The sequence below is a fragment of the Pomacea canaliculata genome, linkage group LG9, assembly GCF_003073045.1.
Source record: "Pomacea canaliculata isolate SZHN2017 linkage group LG9, ASM307304v1, whole genome shotgun sequence".
NCBI classification, from domain to species: domain Eukaryota; kingdom Metazoa; phylum Mollusca; class Gastropoda; order Architaenioglossa; family Ampullariidae; genus Pomacea; species Pomacea canaliculata.
In genome coordinates this window covers 500323-526707 of record NC_037598.1, presented here as the reverse complement: position 1 = coordinate 526707, position 26385 = coordinate 500323, and the positions used below count along the sequence as shown (strand labels likewise).

Below are 26385 nucleotides of genomic sequence, written 5' to 3'. Positions count from 1 at the left end.
CTACCCAACTATATCTATACACTTTTTAAGATTTCTAGATTTCAATACATCAACATCAACTTATAAACATATCCTTTTATTATAAGTTTTTTAAGTCAAATCGACTATTTACTTAATAAAATAAATCGAAGTTTACTTATTTCTTGCTTATTTTTGGTTAATAACAAACCCTTAATTGTCAGTACCTGGATTTCTATCATGACATATGATTGTAACTTAAGAACTATGAACCTCCCCAGTAGCAGTCCTTAAACTGGTGATAGACATAATAAAACAAAATATCTATCAGATAAAAAATTGATGTGTATGTGAATTGGAAAAGTAATTGCTAGTGCAGACAGTCAGTTTGCGTCACCTGGCTATTATCGATTTTGGCAACAAGCCCTGCCCACCCCGTACCAAATGAGTGTGTGTGGTGTCGTGAAGAAGCGACACAGTGTCATTTTGGAAGTTCACATGCAAGACACAGTGTGAGTGGAACACAGCATGTATACCCAGCGACCTAGACCTGAGAATTATCAACTTCGAACAGAATGCACGCAGATGTTGTCGACCAAGAAAAAACCGCATTTGCCGACGGCGTTTTCGCACTCGCAGTAGCATCAATCCAAATTCTCAATTCCTGCTGTCTGGTTAAAACATTCTATATATATAGACCTTATCATTCCCAATCAGGTTGTAAGAATTTTGCATCCTATCTCTATCCAGTGGGATGTCCGGCTGTTTGCTGCTTAATTTTCTGCAGAAGTGAATAGCATGTAGTAATATTGAAATATAAAGTGAGTCTAATAGTCTCATCGGAAAAGATTCGTATCATGTTATTTGTCTCTTATCATAGAAGAGTGATGCGATGTGTGAATAATCACCCGAACCTCACTTATCCTCAGAGCAGTCCGTTCCTAATGTAGTTAAACAGAGACAATAGGCGCGTAGCAGAAGTGTCCACGTACTTATCTACCCTTCGTGCGGATGCACAATTATGTAACCTCGAACGACGTCGCTATCTTGCAAGACCTGGAGGTCATGCTGTTACAGAGACCGCGCAACACATTTATTATGACGAAGAAAAAGCAAAGAAATAGGAAGAAAAAACCCACGATATAAAAAAAATTGGTTCTTTTGGATTCTAAACATTTCTGAATCCGAGATTATCTGCGTAATGTCTTATCACATAAAAACTTCTTTCAACAATTATTGCCTTCTTTATTGTTTTTGCAATAAGTAAAATAATATCAATTAAATGACAGAAGTTATCACTCCTCATTTATTTTCACTCACAAAATATCAATATCATTATTACAATACTGAGTAAACATAATGCAAATAGATCAAAAATGAAATTATCCCTTGGCCCCTCCCCATTCCACTAATTTTACTCTATCAACTGTCTCCTTTAGCACAAATGATAATTGCAAACTTAATACGGGTATATCTATCACAGATATGTAACTAGAAGTATAGGAACATTGTATACAGTTACAAACAGAGGTCTTGTATTTAATTTTGTAGACCTTCAAAATCAGTACGATCTTTCAATGTTCAGAGGCATACCCACGACAGACAAACTCCCCACTAAGATCCTTACTCTTTAACTAATCCATATTAAAACAACCCAAAACTCTGATGTCTTATACACCATAAATTAGAGAGCATCTTGACAAGCATACAAACCGATCTATGGACCTCTACTGATGTTTATGTGTAATAATAGTTTCTGATATAAACCACAAATTCGTTGCCTTTTACAATGCACTGAGTCGCAAAAACCAATTGTATAATTTACCCAAAGACAAAGGAAAAAAAAGGACCTAAAAAAACAGTTTCTATGTGTTTAGAGGTTCCTGTTTTGTCTCCAACCTCACTTCTTGTCCCTTACATACTGGAATGCTAGCTTCACATTAAGTCTTGCAAAAACGAGCCCCTACTCTCGTCTTTAGAATGAAGAACCTCTCTGAAAACCATGATGGCGCCTAATGAAGTCTATCATTCACTCTTATCAAGTTTTTGCTTGTTTTTTTTATAAATCTAGGATGTCATTCACTTTTTTGAATTTACAACCGAAGCAAAGGCAATGACCTTTTTATAACAAACTAATAGAGATCATTATCTATTGCTTCAGAATAGTAGACTTGACGTTATTATAATCAAATGAGCCTACACCAAGAGCAAGAAGCTGTAGTCATTTGTAAAAAAAAGCGAATTGACTGAAGCAATCAAATGCTCACATACTTTTACAGTCTACAAGATTTACATACCTCAATAAACATTAAATTGTCCGAAAATTGCTAAAGGTGTCGATGACTCATTCTTGTCCCTATCTCTTGGAAAACTCTGTCACCACCGTATTCACAAGGTTATAATTGCATGCGCAAACCACGTGACGTATAGTCATGATATGCGCCGCGTTGTGTGATGTACTTGTTCGCATCTCTGGATTTAATAGGAAGCCTTGTCTCTGTGTGGTTTCTAATGTGTTATGGGTGAGCTCGCGTCGTGCAGAATAGAGTGGTAAACTTGAATTGTTTCTCTTGCTGGAAATCCCCATCCTATTACCATGCGGGTTCTGTTTGAATGCCGCCGAAGGATAAGAGAGAGCATTTGCCAGTAAGAGCGGAGGTGCAGTACTGCTCACTTTCACCACCAGAGTGTTGTGACTTTGGAGTTTCCGATGTAAACCGAGGTCGAGTCTACCGACAGCTACAAACATCACAGGCAACATCAGTAGTACAACAATCTGAAAGGCCCTAGCACACACACCGAACACCCCTACCTAGCCGTGCTCGAATACCAAGTAAACTCCTTATACTAAAAGTAATATAGCAACTAACACTTTTTAGAATACCCTGAAATCGCCTTCAAATAGCACAGATAAATCATCCAACTCTATTGCATTTTACTATGGTTGATAGAATAAGGAAAAGAGAATAGTCCTTCCATTAGTAAAGTAAGGCTACATTGCAGGCCAATGTTAAATATTCTAGTGAGAAGTGAAGTCATGGTGTGTGGCATCTGTTATGAGTCATTGGTAGTCAGTAGGGATGTCTAATTTTTCCAAAGTCCGCTGTGATGCTCGATTACGCTTTTTAGTATCAAAGAACCCTTAGCATTCCCCACCTGTCGGGAACAAGTTTCCACAGCAGCCACAATGAATATATAGGCTTCACCTAATGATCGTGTCCAAAAACAAATACCGAGCTGCTTGTAAAATCGCAAAGATTGGTCAAGTTAAAAAAAAGCCAAATAAGCCCAGCAACAGACTATTCAATAATTCTCTGTCATCCTCTTAACTTTGTTGACCCTGAACACATGGTGTCGCCTGTGAATCATATCTGTATAGCGAGGATGTGCGTGTTTTTTATTTCTGGTACTTGTCGTGTCACTGCTGTGCCACTGGATTAACCATTAAATATCGACATGTCTTGCGTAGAATAAAACAGACCTGGAGCACAAGCTGAATTAAAATAGAAATAGAATAAGTCTCAACCCTCTTCTTGTCGCTTCGCCTATATCCCAAGACATCATTTTCGTATCTATGATACAAGTCCTGTAGTTCTTTAATACACACGCCGAACTAGAGATGCAATACTTGCCTAAGCTCCCATTTATCAGTATTCACTCATCCGCCCAAAGAGTTTAGTTCATAGTGTGTGAAAAAGCACGTTTGTAAATCACTGCTGCTCCCATGTAAAAGCTGCAACGACAGTTACTTCAGTATCAACATGATATTTACAGACCCATCCGATACCTCGATTCTCCTAAAAGGTCTAACTGGCTGCACAAGCTCCTAATGAATGGTAGTAAATGCTTTCACACATTAATAAAAAAAATAAGTATACATTAAATGTAATATTGCTACAATTTCAGTAGATACACCACCTACAATCACAAATCAAACCACGAAGAGTCGAAGATCGTGACGATCACGCTCCTCGTACTAAGGTCAATAAACGTTTGCGAAAGCTATTCATCTTATTAGGCCCGTAGCCCTATAGTAAGAATAATGTTACATTAGCATCTGTTATTGTTACTCCTGTAGACAACAGAAATCCAGGAGAAAGAAGTGAAGTACTCTACAATATCTTGCAAGTAACATTTTCAGGATGTCATAGCCTGCATATCTTGTATTAATCGCGTTCAAAAAATGCTCCCACATAGTCCTTCCCAGGACTCCGGCCCGATGGGAAGAGCGAAACAGTTACGTGAGCACTTCGTCCTCATAAGATGAACTCTAGCCACATGGAATCTCTGAAAGAGAAACGACTACAAGCAATACGAGTATAACTAGGAAGACTGACTTTTATAAAACAGAGTGTCAGAAAAGTATGTAGAAACCAGTAAGTAACATCAACCACCAAATCTGCAGTGAGCGCTTCGCACCAGTTTTACAATGATGCCATTCTCTCACTTGAAGTAGCCTAATCATGTAATATCTCCTTCTCTGACTCGGTAAGACTGTGATACTTGGTTTCTAGAAGTTTAGTAATTTCTGAATAAAAATACTGAATATGCGTAGCAGTAGTAACAAAGATCCCTCCACATCTCTGAACGATTGAGCAATAATAAAAAGTTTAACCAGGAAGACTGCGGCCTGTTGTCGCGCTTAATGTCCATAGATCAACGTGTCCGATTGTGAGACCGCTAGATAAGCTTAGAGAGAAGAATATACAATGGAGTATGGAGCGAGTACGAACACTAGAGGAAGAACGACGCGAACAGCTAAAGTTTTACAACAAAAAATGATCCTACAAGAACCTACACTTACCTCTCATAAAGCACAACAACTTCTCACAATAACTTCCTCGTGGCTGGATTTGCTGCGTCATGAGCACCACTTTAAAAACGAACACTTAGAGCCTGTAAATGGCACATGCTTGAGGTAGTGTTACGATCAGTATTAAGTGGATTATATTCATATATTAATGTTGAGAACTAGCACTGTTAGTATACTAAGGAGACCCGGAATTGATTCGAGCCGAGTATACGAAAGTTGAAAGAGCCAACATCGACTTTCTCTTATTTCTAATTTCCAAATACTCCTTTAAACTAAGTTTAGGTATTGAGAATCTAACCTAAGTTTATGTTTAACCTTCCCCATTGTCTGTGTGATACTCCTCTTTCTGGATTTAGTTTACGCATAATCATAAAACACCCTAGAACATAATATTCTTTCTACTAACCGACAAACCGTCGCTCAATGCGGGTAATTCGGCCTTGGCAACTCACAGCTGCCCATGCATTCGAGGGAGACTAGGGCAGCTTCGCGTTATGATAGCATTGAACGCCTAGACGAGAACGGAGGTAAGCACACGGAAAGCGAGAGTCAAGTGCCACAGAAGCACCACCCAAATGAACCAATCGTCGCCCGCCCTAGCCAACGAATAACAAAACGTCATGTCTACAAATAACCATATGATAACACATCAACGCACAACACACCAAGGGATAATGCTACCAGCAATGAAGAAATATAAAAATATGTATTTTTAGGGAATTCAACAAGCACTCAAATAATTAAAACTATCTCCTCGTTTTGTCCAAATTCAGTTTTATGGAGACATGCACCTTATACCAAAAATAAGGGAAAGCAATCAATTCAATATTTCCTTTTAGCGTTTTTGAGCATATATAGCGCTTGAACAATCTCCTCATTAAGGCAAAAGCAAATAATCACTGTACACAAATTGTAAATAACTAACACTATTTCTCCCTCTTAAAATAAAAAACTAAAGAATAATATAAAAAATACCCTCTCGTTAAATTCAAAATGTATTCTCTAGTGTCCAGTCCTTAATCCCAGACACTTCATCCCCACACTTCATCCCGACATTCATCCCCGACACTCAAGAACAATTTCATATCAAATGTTTTGAAGGACATTAAATTTACTAGCTTATATGAACTTTAACAATGTTGTAGATGTCAAATGACGTTGAATTAAAAGCATATTTTGAATTTGAATTCAATTAAATTTTGCTGACTTCAAATTTTTATATTAAGGATTTATTTAGGAATTAGAGTCTGGGATGAAGTCTGGGGATTAAAAGTCTAGATGAGTGTCGGGGATAAGTCGGATGAATGACTGAACCATTTCTCAATGAAGATATGGTTTTTCGTTCTTCTATCAGGATCATTGTCCGCTATAGTTACAACAGTAAACACAGACACAAACAGCAGGAATACAGCAACACCAACACAGGAGCATCACAGACCACACCAGCTCCAGCCAATCCACCACAGGGGACATTGTGTTCTTGTTAATTATCAGTCTTTTCATATATTCGCCAATCTTAGTATATCCTGTCAGAAACCCTAAACTCAGTGTATTCAGATTAAGCCAAGTCTACTGCTTTTTCCCTGAGTAATCATTATTGGCGGCACACTTATGTAATATCAGTAATGTGAAGCAACGGACCCACACTGATATAATATATCAGTAAAAGGCACATTACTTAGTGGGCAGCTAAAGTACAGACCATTCTGTACACATCATCATCATCATCATCATCATCATCATCCATCATCCATCATCCATTTCCACCACCACCCCCACCTCCACCAATCATCATCATCAATCCACCATCCCCCTACTATCCTCCACCACCACCACACCACAATCATCATCATCATCTCATCATATCTTGTTACTGACAAAAGTGATTAGATAATGTCGACACAAACTTGCAGTCTACAACATTGTTTGTATTGGCAGGCGCCGCGCTGTGGAGCTGCCTCACTTCTGCCATCACGACCGTTGCCACGCGTTGCTTGCGTCTTACGATTCTGAACTGATTGTCTCTCCCCGCGATGAACTCTCTTAGTGACCTTCTGTCTGCTTGATCTTGTGTATTCTTCCTTCCTGATTGACAGAGTGTACACTGCAGTACTTCTTCCTTTTCCAGCGCCAATGCTCTGAATGCTTCAAATTTTGTAGACTGTGTTAAAAGAAGTATAAGAGATACTTTCACGTTATGAATTCAGTTTACAAAATGAATAACAATCACATTATCATGGACTTTTTGTCACTATGATGCATTTGCTATGTGCGTGGCTTTTGTGATCTGTTACTTCATTTTCAGAATATTTTGCACTTGTTTGTGTGAATTATGTTTCTTGTCACTTTTATTTTAGAACGCATCAAACTATGATCCATGCATTAGACATGGTAGACAAATATATATTTATTTTCTCCACTTCAGATATTGCGACTATTGACATGAGTCATCCTTTCTTGTTTGCGTTTATTATAAGGGATGTGACATAATGAAGCTATAAATAGCTGAGACAATAGTTTTAAATGAAGATGAACTCTGTCAGGGTTGTACCAGATTGCATGTCAAAGAAAAAAATGAGCTATGAAATCCTAAGCGGTAATTAATTATATTGATTATTTTCAAATGAGCAAGAATTGGAATGTCGAACACAAGAGCTTTTTGTGAGCAAGAAATTGTTTACTTTATATAAATTAAAAACAGTCTCAATTTGTACAAGAAATATCATTCTCTTATACATCTGTATGTTCTTGCTTTTGTGGTACATGATTTTTGATATATGCAACCGTCTGTGTGTGACACTTTCTGTGTGTGTGTGGGTTTTTTTTTATCGAGATTCAAGATGATATTTTGTCTCGTCCTTCTGTTATCCTTATCACCCAGGAGTAGATAGTGGAAGAAAACCTGTACTCACAGTATAAAATTCTGTTAAAATTCCTTTGATACTTCTCATTTTGCTTTACTATTCATTTACAGAGTTGTTACTTTTTATTCTCGTAAAATTTAGTTCTGTAGTCTCAAAAAAAAAAAAATGTTCCATGTATTTTGCTATCAACCTAAGTAACTGTCATCGTCCCTTCCTCTTCTCTTCCCCTCTCTTTCTCTATCTTCTCTTTCCCCCCCCCTCTCGCCACTGTATGTCTCAATACAAGTGAAAAATAATGCACTCGTGGTTGAGAAACGAGAGATAAAATTACTGGGTTTGCTGTACCTACAGCATGTGTGTAGTCTTGTCTAAAAGTTTGTTTCCCAGCTCACCTTGACCTAACACTGTTCCTGACCTAGGAGTGCTCTAAGGTTGTGAACAGAGTTACCGAGGTATCAAGTGTCCTCTTAGTGATAAGCTGTTTCCTCTCTGTCATGAACGACGAGCAGTGGGAGAGGTTTGTTTAAAAGAAACACTCCACCCACACTGACAAGAACAGTGAGTCATCTCATGATGTGTGGCGAATAAAAAGCTATTTTTCTTCTTGCTACCATATAATAAATCTTGTTTTTAAACGACACAAAGTTTTAAAACAGAACATGACTTATAAAAAGACAAGGTAAGATATTTATAATTTAGTTAATGTACCTGAAATACAGTTATAGATGGGTGTTGAAGCTGTATTTCTTGAGAGACACAGAATTTGTGTGCGCGTGTGCGTGTGTGTGGGTGCACGTGGACTTACTGGCTGAGTCAATCAATGATTATTAGTTAGATGCTTAGATTTTCTGTAACCTAACATCAAAGCGACTTTATTTCATTTTTTAAAGTATTGCAACATCAGATGTAATTATATTCAAAAGTAACAATTCTTTCTCTTTTATTATGGTTTATGTTTTTAATGAACGTGTAGATCATAAATTTTCTCAACATGCTTACATAAAGGTGTACTAGACAATGTTCATCACAATAAAGGGCCTGTACTTCTGATGTTTCAACTTTGACTTTAGGATGCCTCCATACAGTACACGTCAATAGGTAAAGGGTTCAATTACTGTACGATTGATGATGGCTACACTTACACGTGATCGGATATTGCTTAACACGTATTGTTATTCCTTGCTAACCTATGTTTCTCGAGGAAGCAATAAGAAACAATTTGTTATATTCGCATATATCCCAGAGCTATCCCAGTAACATGACTACTTTAATGAATTCTGAAATAAAGGATTTAAGCTAAGAATGTATTTTATGCCGCAGTAATTACAATACAAACACTGGTGAATTATTAATTTTTTTTTTTTTGCTGTACCTGTATGTGTCTGTGTGTACTCATGTCTGTGTCAGTGTGTGGGTGAGCTGCGTCATGTCGGTCAGGTGCGAGATAAGACATTAAAAATAAGTGCGTTGTCATGGAGATGGTAGGTGTAGCTGGCAGCTACAACTATTAAAAAGACCTGCATTTTAACCTTTCAACAACCGGGCTACCTAAAACTCAAGAATTCGAAATGCTGTTTAAGCTACTAAAAGCAGTTCATGGTAAAGATTAGATTGGTTTGAAAAACATTCTGGTTAATTTAATGAATGGTAAACTCATGTGTGTGTGGTTGTATGTAACAAAAAAAGAGAGAAGTGGTGCATGTGTCTAATGTGTCTGCTTGTTTCTGTATTTGATCATGTTTGTGCACGTGTTTGCGCATGAGTCCTTGTAATAATTTCTTATACTAGTGTGTCGGCGGTGCAGCTTTTTGCGAAAATCAACAAACAATAACTCATTAAAATGTAACAGCTACGAACCGCCTTTTGTCTTCCGGACACAAGTTATAGATGGGTGTATAAGTTTCTCCAGACAAACATGTTTAGTTTAATGCAACAAAAGACAAAGAGATGCTGATAGGCATTCCTTATCCTGGATGATACCTGTAATCGTCAAAGATGTAGGTAATTTCAATTACACACATTTTCCCTGAGATGCGTTTTACTAACCTCCTCTGTCTGACTTATTTTTGTTTGGTTTCATGCGCCTTTCGAGACAACAATAACTGTTCATTACAAGACAATAATCTAGTAAATAAAAGGACCGCAAATCTTTGAAAAGAAAATTTTTTTTTTTTTAAATAAATCCTAAGTGAACTCAATACACAATAGTAATAAATAGACCAATTATATTGATGAATTTTAATGTATCTGAGGGTAGGCGAGCTAATGTGCAATCTATTCTACAGGGTGCACTGTCTGCCCTCTGTTTTGGTGAACTGGTCTCATCATGAGAGTTCTCAGGGGAGGATGGCAACCCAAGCATCTCTTAATGCCATTGGCGATAAGCTAGTTGATGTCATGAAGAAGTGTGTGATGGAGAGTCTCAATGGCCGGTTTATAGAAGAACACGTTGATAAGACAAGTAAGCCAATGACAGTCCTGTGAAGAGGAGACCTCCACGTGCTCTACTGATATAAAAAGGAAGCTGATAAAATACTATTGTCTTGCGAGTAAAAATATGTAACCAAATGAACGATGGCAGTCAGGTTGTTCGTTGTTTCTTACTTATTTCTTCTTCTACATGTTGGTATGTATTTCATACTTTTTTTACATGTTAGTATGTTGTTTTTTTCTTCATTTCCAGAAGATGAACTAGTTTAGGAAGCAATAGCAAGAAAGCTGTAGTTAAGGAAACGATCAAAGTCTCTAAGTTTTTTCCTCCCTCTTTTCTTCTCTAAAGCTAATTCCATGGCTTTGTTTTATCTGAAGTATAGTGGCTGCTTCACTGACAGTTTGTTCTGCTTGTGTGTGTGTGTGTGTTTGCGTGCCTAGTTTCAATTACCAAGAAAAAGCAAGAAGCAAGAAGGGGTGAACTGTAATAGATTAGATATTAGATATCTAATTGAATAAATGTAGTTCTTTCCACCCTTTCCGTAGCTTTCTATCTTGCGGAGTGTATAGCTGAGTGGTTAAAACAGCCATCAGGGCAGATTATCATGTGACGAAATGTTTTTTTTTACAAATGATTCAGTTTCTGAATTGTTTCCTAAGCTCTTACAGAGCAAAGCATGCAATGGAGACAGAATGCGCAAGGTATCTGGCCCTGGAAAAAAGTGCGGCCCCTAACGATTTACTCCCCAGTCACCAAAAGCTTAGCTTTTTCATCTGCTTCCTATAACTTCTTTAAGACAGAATGCAAACTCTATATGTATAATCTTCCCACCTTCTTAATGCATTTCGAGAAGCAGGACCCCAAACATCAACAGCACAAAAAGCGATCGAGTCTGTGACTTCCATCTGACTTCAGTGAGGTCTGAGCAGGGAAGGGTCATCTAAGGACACAGTGTCTAAAGCTGACCTTTGTCTTATCAGTTCTACAATCATTTAAGTTTGTCAGCATTGATATTCATGTAGCTTTTTCTCCTGGTGCTGTTCAGTTAAAATGATGATGTTAAAATGCAAGATTTAAAGTCGCACATACTAGGATATAGATGTATGCAATATATTCTTTAATGACACTATCATCAGCATGCCGTGTGTGTTAAACTAAGGTTTTACCTATGGTTTATTACAAGATGGCAAAGTATATATTTTAAGTCCACCTTTTCCGTTTAAAGAATACACACTTCCATCACTGGCAAAAGGTGATTAAATACATCACGCAGCTTTTCGATCTGAAATCAAAATCACAAGAACAAAATATGGCAGGTCCGTTTCTAACACTTATCTAGATTGAGACAACTTCTGCAAGTCCAAAGTTAGTTTAAAATTAATTTTTCAAAATTGGTCTTTTATTATATGACTTTAATATTAAATATATATATATATCGCTTTAGTGAGTGGTTATAGAAAATCTAAGCAAAACTGAAGCGAAACAATTTCTTTGCTGGCCTCTGTCTTGTTCAAGACTCTTAACATCACAAGTATCATCCTAGTTTTAGAAAGATGACAAAGGTCCGGATAAGGCACGAAGACATTTGTATACTAGGCTTTTGGTAAACATAGATACCGGCACACAATTTTTATTTGTAATCTACTCGACAGAGTGGATTCAAATTTGAAACAACGATAGAAAACATATATATTTTAATCTATAATATGTTAATTAATTTTACCTGTAGAATAGGTGGGGGGAGTGGTTGAAAATAAAGAGTAAGTATTTAAATTTTGCTCTGGATACTTTACTCTTCTTAGTCAGCCTAAACTTTTACTTAAGGGTGATGAGAGAAATATGACACTCAAGCAAATAATAAATAATAAATGAAGAACCAAAACGTTTGTTTGGGTAATACAATAAGAGCAGTTGTAATGTATTAACGAATAGTAATTGGGTTTGGTTATCACTTGCTAGGGCCTCGGTGGTTTTTTAACATTCCCTTGTTAATTCCTTTTACTATTGTGTAGGTCTGAGTATTAAGCAATTTACAATACTTTCAAACCATCAAACCAGAGAAATAGTTCTACAAATTTTATTATTTATTACATTAATAATTGTTTGTCGCTTATTTTAACCATTTCACTTCCAGCTAAAATGTATGAATAACAATAAGATACTATCGACACATAACAATCAGGAAATTATCGACTTTTTAATAGTTACAATTACAGTAACTGTTACATAAACACGCTAACATTTACGAAGAAAAGCATCTTCTGCCTCAGCCTTATGCTTCGATGCCTACCGACACCAAGGCTACGATTTTCATTACCTCGTAATTTAACGGGACATGTTTTTACCTAAAGCAGACAACAGGAGACAAACATATCAAAAATTTATTTATTACGTGTTCAAAAATATTTGGTGGGTCTTTCAATGAACATAATTGATATTAAAATAACAGATCCCTTTTTACTCCGTCAATGGACTAACCACGAACTAATATTCCTGGACTACTGGAAGACGATTTTGTCCAGTAAGCTACTAAAACGAGGCATAAGACAAGAAGGCTTCCGGTTTATTCACATTTCAGATTAACAACTAAAACGAGGCATTAGACGATAAAGCTTCCGGTTTAGTCACAGTCATTGTTTAGGCTCGCCGAGACTAACAGGAGATCGCTTCGCAAGAGGCTAAGTTAACGGATGTTTAGTGTCATTTTTTATTGTGTTTAGTACTGTTACGCTTCATGATGACACGGTACACGGCACGCGAACAATGGCCGCCACGCGCCTTGCCGACTGTCGTGGCGGGTGCCATTTATTCTTTCAAAATACACATTTTTCTCCCCGTCATACTGGAAAAACACATACTCTGGACACGTGAGGAGAAGTTGTTTTTTATTGCGATTTAAAATTTTAAATTTCTGCTCCAGATAGTTCATGTAATACTGTAAATTAAGACATTCGGTCCGTGGAGGACACCGGTGTCAGTTCACCGCGGCTTATCAGGCGTGCGGGTCACCCACCGGTGGGGGATGCATTGTTGTATTTTTTTAAGACACGTACAACGCGTAAATAAGCGAATAAACAAGGGAGAAAACACGGGAACCTTCAGGACTTGTTCCTCCAACGATTGCTTCCCTTTAAAGGCTGAATAATTCAACCAATCATGTGTTTCCTCGTGGTTTGTGCAGTGTATAGTTTGTTTACACGTGAGCGCCATATTTAAAATTTTTTGGGTCGCTCGATTTGACGTGGATTTTTACTCAAACAACAGAAAATGAGAAGAAAACAGTGAGTAATATTAAATTCTAATGTATATTCTAATAAAATATGATCTTTTTTGGTACTTTATGCTTGTATATATCATGTAAAAAATTGTCTTTAATTTCTGACGTGTGACATTCCGATCGGGTTGTGAAATCTAAACATTTACTATCTTTCATGTGAGCTTACTACAAGAAATCAGAGCCTATAATTCTTGAAATTAACACCACGCAAATGTGTTTAAAATGCTCTTTTAAACGGCGTATCACATATGTTTGTCTTTTTTGTAGTTTAACAGATATAAATTTTTTAACACGGGTGAAAATTAGGCACTCGGTGCTCCATAGTGATTTTTTTTTGCGCCGCTCTGTACCTTCTTAGCGTACCGATAATAATAATATTAAATGAATCAATCTGATTTTTTTTTTGGACAAGAACAATGTTTAATCATTTCAAGTTTATATACAGTTATCAAAGTGTGATTCCTGGAAGTGTAACTTGTGCTAGCATGATATATTCTGTGCATCCCTGTGTGAAAATTTTTTGAAAATTCAATTACACCTACCTTATTTGCTTTGGATTACCAAAAAATTGACTATTCATGCAGGATTCACGTAGGAATATTTTTGTTTTACTAAGTTCAATCTCTTATTATCATTTAAAAAATTTTTTCTATTTCTTATAGTTATTTTTTAATGATTTTTTGAAAGCGGTGGATTTCCATGCGGACAGGGTAATGTGACCTAGTATAAGCCTTCCGGACCGATAGAGTTAAAAACGAGCGATGTCTGTGCGATCGAGTTTCCACCAGGTGACGTGTGTCGCCGCCATCTTGTAGATGAATATTTTCTGCGCGGCCTGTAAGTTAGCTTTCTGGCTGGGGTGTAAAGGCATGTAAAGTCTTTCTGACAAGAATTAATTTAAAAAGTCACTTTACTTTTATGTAATATTATGGTACTCTTTTAACGGAGGAAATATATGAACTATGGGTTTCTGTCCTACTTTTTTTTAAATAGAATTGATCAATGGCACAGAACCAGAGAGTGAGGACAGCTCACAACAAACCAGACTAGGACTACAGAACGGTGCCAACTCCTTACACACCGTACATGCCACAGAAGCAGAGAAAGAGACCAGCTTACAACAGACAATATCAACCATAGAAGTAGTCAGTGAAACCGGATCACAACAGGCCGCACCTACCACAAAAGTCGAAAGTACTACAACAGAGATTAGAGTCGGTACAGTAGAACCCATCTCTATCTACTCCACAGCAGATGCTGTCATATCAGAGACAGAAAGTGGGACCAGTCTAGCTACGATAGCAAGTACATCAGTTAAAAGCTCATCTATCTCTGACATGCCATCAGTTATCAAAACATCGGACAGAGCCGCCCACAACATATCACACACTTTCACTTCCGCCGGACCAAAAACCACCCACAACATATCACACACTTTCACTTCCGCCGGACCAAAAACCACCCACAACATATCACACACTTTCACTTCCGCCGGACCAAAAACCACCCACAACATATCACACACCTTCACTTCCGCTGGACCAAAAACCACCCACAACATATCACACACCTTCACTTCCGCCGGACCAAAAACCACCCACAACATATCACACACCTTCACTTCCGCTGGACCAAAAACCACCCACAACATATCACACACTTTCACTTCCGCCGGACCAGAAGCCACCAACAACACAGACACCTTCACTTCCGCCGGACCAGAAGCCACCAACAACACAGACACCTTCACTTCCGCCGGACCAGAAGCCACCAACAACACAGACACCTTCACTTCCGCCGGACCAGAAGCCACCAACAACACAGACACCTTCACTTCCGCCGGACCAGAAGCCACCAACAACACAGACACCTTCACTTCCGCCGGACCAGAAGCCACCAACAACAAATCAGACACCGTCACTTCCGCCGGACCAAAAGCCGATACAAAAGGTAGCGTATGTTTAAGTGCTTACCTGCTGTCTATTACTCTAATAAGTGAGGACACCTCATTCTCCTGCATGTCATGGCTAGCTATACAATGACATGAACCTCAGTAACCTGACCTTAAGGGCAGTGTAACGAGGAGTAGCTAACTTCCAGTGCTACCAGTGTTTGTTTTCAATGTATGTATGAACAGCAGCTTTGGTATAACTTTGGTCACTATCATTGACTTAGTTACTATCCCGATATGCCTGGTGCCTGGTTTAACCACGCTCACTAAGTTGCTAAGTAATAAGTTAACAAACTCACTCATGTAAGACTGCTCGGCCACACGCCTAAAACTCTTTTTTTCCTGATGTTCAGGTGGAGGTGCAGGTGGAGGTGGAGGTGCTGGAGTTGTCTCCAATCCTCTTCTTACATTTACGACAGTTGTTGTAGTGGTTGCCTTTCTTGGACTTCTGCACTGAAGATTGGATTCAATGACACTGTCAAAGTCTCATGTATTTTCCCAAGTACCTACATGTCTCTCATACTAAAAGTAAAAATTATTTTTAAAATGTCGTATATAAGTTTCTTGAGAGATAAAAGATACAATAACATTACCGGTAATTTTCCGTACTTATACATAATGTTGTTTTCACTTTTTTTTCATTATTTGGGATATATCTCAACTCAAGAAATAATCTTGGTTCGCTCCTATCTTTAACCTTGAATTAAGAATTTACCTAAGGTTCAAAGAAATAAAACATTAACGTTTTATAATAGCAGGATAAATTGTTGCAAGAAGAGATTCTTTCGTCCTATTTAGCGAATATACTGCTTTTGTCATGTGATAATTTTTCGGATTACTGTTCCATATTTCTAAAACAATTATTTTTCAGGGGGTTTTATTTTCTTAAAAGATATACACGTAGTTATTTTCGGGAATAAAAAACAGAAGCCACCCTCCAGTTAAATTTTGTCATGTTGACGCCACATTATTTTATCTAACATATTTTACTGGCCTAAAACAAAATATTTTCAGAAAGTTAAAAATGTCTTTGTTTGCATATATTAACTTTAAAGTTGGATTAAATTCTCAATAAGTGTTCAGATGACATTAGACTAAATCTACTTTAAAATTGTTGTTTTATTTCCCTGCTCCTTTACCTTTTCTCATTTTTAATCATGTTGTTATACACCGAACTACGCAGGAGTACATTACATGGGAGACAACTAAAAGATAGGCACTGTATAATTATGAAGCAAGTTCACTCCCTTGATGATTTCTTCTTGATAATCTTCAAGTGCCCATTCCACTAAATCGGCTCTATCAGGAGACTACACAAAATTCGTTCTCCAAACACAAGGCGAAGGATTTGCTATTGACAAAGTCTGGCACTATATGCTATGTCATGCAAAATACAACGGGAAAAAATGTCACTCGAAGCACTTTAATTAATTTAGCTACTAATGACTACAAATCAATAATACAACGCATGCTAAACTTTTAAGTGAGTTTTGAATTTGTCAGACGAATCCGTGCCTTTGTGTGTATAAATGGGATGTAATACAATGTTAGTTAATATGTATATGTGTAACAAAGTGAATTATTCTATAAAACGTATGAGGAACATTCTAGATCGAGTGATAGATTATATATTTATATATGGAAAGGATTGTGATCTTGTTAAAAAAATAGGTGGATTGATTGCCGTGCAATTGGGACGTGTGTATCGCCGTGGTCATCGAATCCCGAATGATGTCGTCCAATTGAAACAGCACCTTGTACATTCTGGATGTGTTTCAAATGTATCAAAATAACTAGGACTAAATGTAGTTTCTGTGTTGGACATGCCCATTTTTTTCTTATCTTAGAAAACTGTGACCCATGTTTACTCATTTACCTATATTAATTGGTGCAATGTTAACAATAAAAAAGGGAAGGTGTCTTTTTGAATGACATTACCGAACGCCTTCAGTTCTGGTGTCTGAAAGTAGCGACCACACCAGGTAATCTGACAACACTAGACGAAGACCGACCGACAAGAAGTAGACATTCGCTGGCCTGCCCTTTGACACCCAAAAACCCGAAATAACCCAGAACTCCAGCTACAGTGTGTATTGTGGCAGATATTACATTTCATTAATTATGAAAACCACTCACGTCTGTGTCCGAACTTTCAGCTAGTAGCTTTTGTGTTCCAATGTTAGATTAAATTATTTAAAGAATTGTTAATACTTATTTCACAGTAAACTTACTCTGTGAATATCAATACTATCCTTTTATGGGATGATGGTATTTGCTTAATTTAAGGTTGTGCTTAACTGGTGAAATAGCCGCCGTTGGGACTAATTCAGATAAATATTGTGTCTGTTTGATGTTACGTGTAGCATTTCCTTTGTTGCTGTTGCTCGCTTGTCTGGTCAATCTCCATTTGTTTACTGGCGGGTTGTTCTCTAAACGGAGACGGGTGCTGAATACACATGGATAGTCCGAAGTCAGTTGTTCCCAAATGTAATTTCCTTGGAAAATAATAAAAGAAGCAGTAAGACAGTATGATCTAGAGAGGTCAAAGATCTTGTTACAATGCTTCTCCGTTTTCATGTCAATGGCGTGGTTGCCCTTGGGAAACAGTGCACGCAGATGGGGACAATGATGTTGGTCCTGTTACTAACGTTAAGGTATAATCGTTAGGGACGTTACATAAAACGATTACTCATCAGTCACTTAAGACTTCGCCAAATGGCTCACTAATCCTCACACTTAATCTTTCCTGAATAAACGACTTGAGCAACATATGACAGCGTACAACAAGAAAGACTTTTAAAAACACTTAGGGTTTGCTGTTACATATATACACCAATTTGGCTTATCTAAAAGGTGTGTTAGTACTATCCCGGCTATGTGTACTTACAATAGTACAAGGCTGTTCGTTGCCGTGAAATCATCCTTCACCCTTACAGATTATTGTGTATGTTCACGTGAAGTTAGGACTATGTTATGAAATGCTAATGTTGTGTGTCCTCAGTAGATTATCCGCGTGATATGTCACACATGTCTCCAGGCTGCTACATCGTTCAGTCTCTAAGTTCACATACACCAGCTTTCTTTAAATCTTGGCTGTTCCGACACAAACCTTATAAACATTGACAATGACACATCACTTACTGGAATGTTCATAGAGTTTAAGATCTGCGACGAAAAGGGAACAAGAAGGTCCCTCCTGTAGGTGTAGCCTCTGTGAGAAATCGAGCTTAGAACGCAAACGCACGGGAGGTAACTGCATCGTCAAATCACAGTCATTAATCTCCCTTGATTTATACTGCAAGGATATTTTAATTTAAGGGGATAAAATAAATCGATTCACTCTATCGTTTCCACAGAGCGCTCATTTTCGTGAGGTAAAACTACTCAGTTCTTCACAATCATTGTTTTTCTAAGAGAAGGTTCTCCATTTGTTACTGTTAAAAAAAATTGTACTTTCTATGCTGACCGAATATTATAAAAGTCCAAGAGTGATGACTGTGGTTTCCATGTTAAAATATTGCAACAATAAAAAATAAGGGCGATTTTACTTGGGACAACCAAGAATTTATGCTGCACTGATGCCTTCTCATTGTTTAGTAAGCCGCACAGGTCATCCCCACCTGTGAGATCAAAATATGGCGAATTGTTTTGATTTTAAAGTGATTCAAACCATTGCGCAGCGTTTTGATATAAAGATATTTTAACAAACTCATCACTCTCATATCTTATCAATGGCATTCTGAAAACACAAAGAATTATACACCACGCGCGCGCAAAAACACACATACACACACGTGCTCCCGCACGCACAAACGCACAAACACGCCAGAACACTTGTAACTCAACCGTATCTTCATGCTCAGTAAGTAAGTAATAAAGAAGAATGTATATATATAATAATAAAGAAGAATATAACCACATGCTGAGATTTTATTCGGATAGAAGAGACGAAATACAAAAAATAAAGTAACAGCTATAATCACAAAAACTAAGGAATTATGGGATGTAATACGGAAGGCTTAGAAAGCAATTTGTTTAGTATTTTTGTTTGAAGCATTTGCATGTACAATTTAAGGCCTGAAGATTATAAGTGTTGGTCAAATTTTGTTTCAAGGAGAGCTTTACCTTTCACCAAACGCCGTAAGCGCTGGTTCATTCCGTGCGCATGAAAGAGAGAGGGAGACAGTGAGGAACAGAAAAGAAGGGCGAAAAGCAGAAGAAAGGTGTGGGTGGTACTGAAAGTTATTAAAAACAACTTAGATTAGGATCACGTCACACGTAGTGCCTCCTTGAGAAGAATTTTAATAAATATAAAGAAAAAGATAGTAATATTTTAATTTTATGGTATACTACAGATTTGAAAATACTATTTCATATCACAAAGGAAGTCAGTTACAATATTTGTCCGGACATTGCAAAAGTGAAGTGTCCAATAGTTACAATGTCAAGCATACAAGCATTTATTTCTTACAAGCTTGTCCTTGGTTTATTATAGCTTATAGTGCGATATACACATCACATTACTCGAAAGTTTGAATCTGTTACACATACGAAGAGTTAGTGTACTATGATTTCTGCTTATTTTCTTGTATCCTTTGTATTTTATTTTCTAGGTTTTGATTTGTTAGTTTAATTTCATTAAAAACACATTTCAACAGAAGGAAAAACTTTCAGTTTGAACCTTTTCATGTGCCTCAAAGAACAAATCTTTTATTTAAAAGATGCAGACTATTATAAACATGATGAACGCAAGAAACCAAGTGGGAACAGAATGGGCAGCACCTCCACTTCGATCTGTTGTACCTGTTAAAATCAGTATATTAAATGTGTACGGACCTTTCTGATACATTTTCCAACACACACACATTTACATAAATTCAAACACACACAAACACACACACAAGCAGAGACACCCTTTCACCAAAGTCTCGTACACGCGTACACTGCCATTGATGTGTAAGTTACCATAATAAACTACTTAATAGTACAGTATGAACATTATCACTAATCATCAATCATCCATCAGCAATCATCATCATCATCATCATCATCATCATCAGTCATCAATCACCGTCCATTGTTAAAAAGCTTAAGTCATTTTACCATAATGTTTGCAGCCATTGGGGCTTGAAGAAGTAAGAAAAGAAGAGGTGTTTGATTCATAACTCGTTTACCACAACTACAATCCCCCCTAAAAGCAAATTTTAGAACAACTCTTCAGCTTATAATTTGTTCTTTAAAGATGTTTCTCTTAAGATGCGCTTAACGTTTCTTATGTCCCTCCAAAAACCAGTCTGATAATCGTTACCTTTTTGGATTTTAATTGTTGTCTCGCGTAGTCATGTTGTACTGGCTTTGCACGTATTATACAAAAGTATAAAACTGTACTAGCATGTGGGGCAACTGCTATTTTGGTTAAAGAAATTGTACCTGTCTGTCAGACAATAATAAGCACTGTACCTACCTATCTAAAAGTCAAACACTACTCACTGCAAGCAGCATCGCCATCACTGCCAGTGAATCCTTCTTTACATCTACATTTGCCATCGGTAGGTGCTGAGCACTCAGCGTTGGCTCCACATGAGTCTGGAGAGCAGCTTCCACCTATCCTGTTATCCATCACAGCTGTGGGGAAGAAACAAGAATTGCCACATTAGTGAAGTTTTTCCAATTCCTAAAAGAAAGCTGTTGGCAAGTAAAATATGAATACAATACATAAGAATAGATTTATTGTTTCTTGTGGTGTTTCCTGGCTAGTGCTCTCGACGGTAGAGCAAAAGGTCACTGGTTGAAGTCCTGCTTAGAATTGTGACTTCCCCTGCCCACCCATTGGCTAATTAGCAGAAACGGTACTTGATTTATAAGTGTCATCCTTATCAGTCTGAAATGTCTGCATAGACATCACCAGCTATTGTGAATCATCGGATGGCATTGGAAGCACAAATAAGGAAAATGATTCAAGGAGGTATATGTGTGTATATATATATATGGTCGGACAACGACTATGCTTGAACATAAGTATGATCTGTTGCTATTCTGTCTGCAGGAAAACACCGGTCTGGAACGTTGGTATATCTGTTGTGGTCCCCCCACTTGAGAGACTTGAGAAAACTTGGAAGTCTGAACTTATGAGTCATGGAGAATTATCTTTTCCATGTAGGAGTTTTGATTGTGAGAGTAACTTGTGTAAATCATTTATTCCGGGACTGTTGTTATTTATTAGGTTTTACTCTAGTGTTTCTAGAGAAACTTTTTCTTGCTTCCCCTTAAAGGTAATCAAAACTCCCGACAACAGAAAACGCGAAGACTACGGATTTTTTGATTAGTTGATTTGTGATTAGTTGTGAGACAGACACGTGTGGGACCCATTGTTTGCTATTGTGTATAGTCCGCAGTGAGTTTCCCTGACACTGTTGTTTTACTGTTGTGAACCATTCTATTTTTCTGCTGGAAGTAACTCAGCGATGCTGTTGATGCCAATTGCGGACAAGTTCCAGTATCACTTTAATGAGGCGGCTGATCATGCTAATGGTGCTGTAGGTTTTTCTGGTTGTTTTCCTCTTTTCTTTCTTTTTAAGAGATGACTAGAGACTACTGTGTCGGTTCTCAGCTGAAGTTGTACAGGTCGTAGCAACATTAGAGTTTAGTGTAATAATGCTTACTGTGAAAAGTTGGTGATTACTTTCTTCAGAAACAGAAGTTTTGTGATTACAAGTCTTCAAAAGCAAAGAGAAATGTGTGCAGTTACTTCGTGTTATTCCCTCATCTTTGATCAAGTACCCGTTACTGAGGTTGGTAGTTCGCAATGCCCTAGTAGCCCGTCTGTTTAGGTCAGCGAACACCCTGTCTACTCATAATTGATGGACACTTGAATGTTGTAGTCAACATACACGACGCCAGCAGGGCAAAAGTTTTATTATCTGCATGCTATAAACTAGAAATAATTAGACAGTTACCAAAATGATTTACGTTTTACTCTCAAATTTTACTTGTCTTTCTTTTACATCTGTGTGTAGGGCTTGTAGACAAAACATTGAATTTAGGTGTTAGTATCTCGGCTATAACATAATATACATTTCTCTGGATGTGACATCAGTTTTCATCAGGTTTTCAACTTTACTCTTTACTTATACTGTTACTTCGACTGAATTTTATTTTGCTTTGTCTTTTTGATCCTAATGACTTATATGTTAAATACAATTTAAATCAATTCAATTTCCGATTAGAGTATCTTAAAAAACATAGAAAGTATCGATTGCATTTTAACTTTATTGTACAAACGACTAATAACAGTTTACGCAGAATCGTTGGCTAGTTATAAGAATTTGGACATTAATATTCAGTTCGCTTTCTTCTTGTTCTTGAAAAAGAAAGGGCGCAGTACACTTAGTGTGTTACTTTTATTCTAAATATTTTCCACTGCTTTAAACATAATGTATTGCCGCTAGGGGGGGGGGGGGAATTGACAAATGTAAAAACTAAAATATCTTTCAACTAGTAAACTTTTGGGGAACTAATATTTTCCCAAAACTATCAAATGAACACTCCATATAAAACAACTATGGTAAGTAATTTTTTTTTTTTTTGTCAAACAGGATATCAATAAGGTCCATAGACCAAACTTTTAGAAATGTTTTATTTTTGGTGTCTTACGAGTTGATGCCACAGTCCATGAGAACAAAACTACTTATTTTTAAAGAATACGCTTATGGATAAAGCATTATAAAATCATTTCTCGTTTTTATTCTTCTTTGTTTGTCTATATATATATATATCAATATAAACATTATGCGATATTCATCTTTATAATTTCCAGGAACTTCATCGTTGTGATGTTAGTACTGACATTTGTGTCATGTATTGATAATAATATTAGCTACATGTCAAACATTCACTGTACTAAACTGTCCCACCGTGTAATGTAATAAGAATACGATGCTTTCTAATTAAATTGTCTTGTTATCCTCATTAGGAAGTGAATAGTTCCTGTCATTCGCATTATAAATAAAATTAGAAAATGGAGAAAACAGGGTTGAGTGATGAACACTTACTACACGATCCGGGCGACTTAGTGGCTTCATACCCATCATTACACGTGCACTCTTTTGTACCCGTAGTCGGGCAGGTCGAGTTTGTCACACATTTGTCGGTGTGGGACGCACAGCTTTTTCCAGCTTTGATCTCTGAAAACATGAATCCAGGGGGGCGAGTAAACTACTGTCACAACCACAACACACGACCATTAAACATCTTAGGTTTGTGTAAACACACGTGCATGCATTTTATTACAAGCTGAATTTTCGAGAATTCTGTTATGTAGGCAGTACATTTTTTGACGATTGTGTTCTGTCTTATATACGATTGTAGATAGTATCTTTTTCTTTCTTTCTAGGATGGTTTCGTTAATTGGGTAAAACTAAAACACAATGAAAGATAAGTCATTAAAACCTATGTGTTTGGGTTTTTTTTCATCTCTGAAAGTAAACAGAATAAAGTGACTTACTACAAGTTCCTCCGTCACATGCTACATTAGTAGTGTCCGTACACGCAATATTTGCATCACAGGTACCACCGATGTCAACCGCCGCTGATTAAAAAGAGATCTTGGAATTACATTCTTCACGAAATTATGACCATGACTTTCGATCAAAATTGCATATGTGTTTATATATATATACACACTCAGACACGTGTGTGCGTGTGTGTTTTTGTGTGTTTTAGAGAGAGAAAGAAGCAAAAAGAAAATGGTAGGGTTAAGCGAGAAATAATGTAAACAACAATAATAGTATGCCTGGTGTATACATAGTTCAAAGCAAAAGGACTTAAGAGTAGTAGACACGTAGCCATGGTGTCTTACATTGAACTGCCGATGAAGTCGAAGATACAAAAATAAAACAGATTATGTCATTCTTGTAGTCCGGACTTGTTTTAGTTAATTGAATTTTTCTAGAACTATTTTAAGATAAATTTTTTAGCGAGTCCCATATGCCAGCTTCTGATGTTGAATTTTCTTATTCCACGTAAACTTTTGTGGATTTAATGTTCTTTATCCTTTTATACATAACGGCATGTGTGTGTGGAGGTTGTTTGAGGGGGTTCACAAGAGAAAGTTATTCTTTTTGACCTTATCGTCATGATGTTCACTACGTTCAAAGCAAGACCCACGTCTGTCGCTCGTCTGACCGCAGTAAACAAGAGACTCGACTATCAGGTGACGGGTAGGACCACTCTAGGGTAGGGGTGGGCAAAGTATGGCCTGCGGATGTCTTTTGACAGGCCCGTCTGCCAAAATGTAAATTCCATTGTTTTAATTTGTTTATCCAGCCTAAGTCAATTTGATGAAAATTTAATTTATCAAATACAACAGGGTTAGAAATTGCCAGTTTGTAACATTCTAACACAAAGTATAAAGATAACAAAAAACACGGCTGTTTAATAAATAGTTGCTAGTGGCTACGTTCAAACAGAAAGACTGGGTTTAAAGTTTCGTTGTGAGTTAATTCAAACCATTTCACTTTACACAATAAATTTGGTAAGTGAACACCATTATGTAATCATTTCTTATCCACTTCAGAGGTGAGAGCACGTTTCATCGAGAGCGCGAGTGGGTGGTTTGGAGGTTTTGCATTAGCCAGAACCATCGACTGAGTAAAAGGATTTGGAATCCATGAAAGTGTTCTGTTTGTTCTTTAGGTGAGATCGGGAAAGCAACCCCATCTACCATGTTACACGTAGATGGAAGAATGATTCGTCTTTCTTCTTTGAAGCCTGTCTGGGCACCTCGCTTCTCTGTTCTTCTCCCACTCTAACCCTGTCTGAGCAAGGAATGATATTTTCCCTTTTCTCTTCTTTCTCAAAGTATACAAACTTACTTCCCCCAAGCAGACTATTCCAGGAATGGCTCAACTGAGTTCACATAAAACATTTGCTTCCCGTAAACACTATTTAGTCACATGACCACCCATTTACACAACACGTAATACATGTATAACCTGTCGGAGAGGTGATAACTCCTGTCACTGACATTTATACAACTTTCTGAACTGTTACCGTGACTGGGTCTTTACCCAAAGTCGAACTCAGCCCGTGCTAGTGAAAAACGTATATACCATAAAGACTAGCATGGTAGAATGAGCAGTCGTATCGAACTTGAGGAATGAGACAATGAACTAAGATTAAGAGAAAATTTGTTTATAAATGTTCATAATAATCCTGTAAATACGAAAGAATTCTATTTTTTAACGTAAAACAATTTTATTTTCCTATCTCCTCTGAGAAACACAAAGCCTTAAATGTATTAAAAATATAGTACCTTATAAATCAAAATAAATTAAAACATCAATACATCCACCAAACACTGTAAACAATAATTTAAGAATGTACCTTCTGCATGAATGTTTAGAGCCAACAAGAATAAGAACAGCTGAAGAAGTGCCATGGTGCTTTGCTCTCGGTGTGGGTTTAATTGACCGATGAGATTCAGTAATCAACGGAAGAACACCCTGAGCTGTATTTATAGCAAATGTCTTCTACAAGCGACATTGGCCTCAAATGATCTCTGACCATTAATTTGTCAACCGAAGTGACAAGTGGTACATTGTGATAACACCTGATGTGTGTGTGAGAGAGAGCAGGCCCCGCCTGCACGTGAGGAGCAGTAGGGAGGAGAAAGGGTTTGATTAACTGTTTTTATTTTTAGCTCTATTATCTACAGTACATTTTGAAACTCAAACCTCGTGCAATTGGTTTATTATCTACAAGTCCCGCCCCGGCTGTTTGAGTCCCCTTACCTGAGTTTACACATCTTGTTCACTTGTGCTGACAACTACTGTTACTGGATGAGGTTTTTTTCCCACTTAACCTCTACATAGTCTTTCTCATTCCTTATACTTGGCTATAGCTGAATACTATATCAATAAACTTACGCTTTATTGCCTAAAGTTTTAGATATAAGAAGTTCAAATATTTTATTATATCGATTTAATTGTTTTTATAATAATAATCTAATAATATGAATCATAAGGAAAAACGAGGCCATGGAACAAAGGTACGGAACGTCGGCAGGTGATGGGCATATCACTATAGTTTGTA

At 37.2% G+C, this 26385-nt stretch overlaps 2 protein-coding genes and 1 long non-coding RNA gene across 3 annotated transcripts; 2 read left to right on the top strand and 1 right to left on the bottom strand.

The window, feature by feature from the left end:
• Window positions 1-9294: 9294 nt before the first annotated feature.
• On the top strand, window positions 9295-14514 carry LOC112572588. Its single transcript, XR_003101034.1, has 2 exons — window positions 9295-10261; window positions 14337-14514. It is a non-coding gene; the product is annotated as an uncharacterized LOC112572588 (long non-coding RNA).
• Window positions 14515-14597: 83 nt separating this feature from the next.
• LOC112572048 (proline-rich extensin-like protein EPR1) lies at window positions 14598-17231 on the top strand. Its single transcript, XM_025251558.1, has 4 exons — window positions 14598-14621; window positions 14658-14722; window positions 14768-15293; window positions 15648-17231. The coding sequence occupies exons 1-4, from the start codon at window positions 14598-14600 to the stop codon at window positions 15720-15722; spliced, it is 690 nt and encodes a 229-aa protein (XP_025107343.1). The 3' UTR covers window positions 15723-17231.
• A 1985-nt stretch (window positions 17232-19216) lies between these two features.
• LOC112572293 (fibrillin-2-like) lies at window positions 19217-25831 on the bottom strand. Its single transcript, XM_025251900.1, has 5 exons — window positions 25678-25831; window positions 23798-23881; window positions 23346-23477; window positions 20785-20919; window positions 19217-20097 (listed from the first exon to the last, which is right to left on the bottom strand). Exons 1-5 carry the CDS (start codon window positions 25730-25732, stop codon window positions 20009-20011), a joined length of 495 nt encoding a protein of 164 aa, XP_025107685.1. The 5' UTR covers window positions 25733-25831; the 3' UTR covers window positions 19217-20008.
• Window positions 25832-26385: the final 554 nt, after the last annotated feature.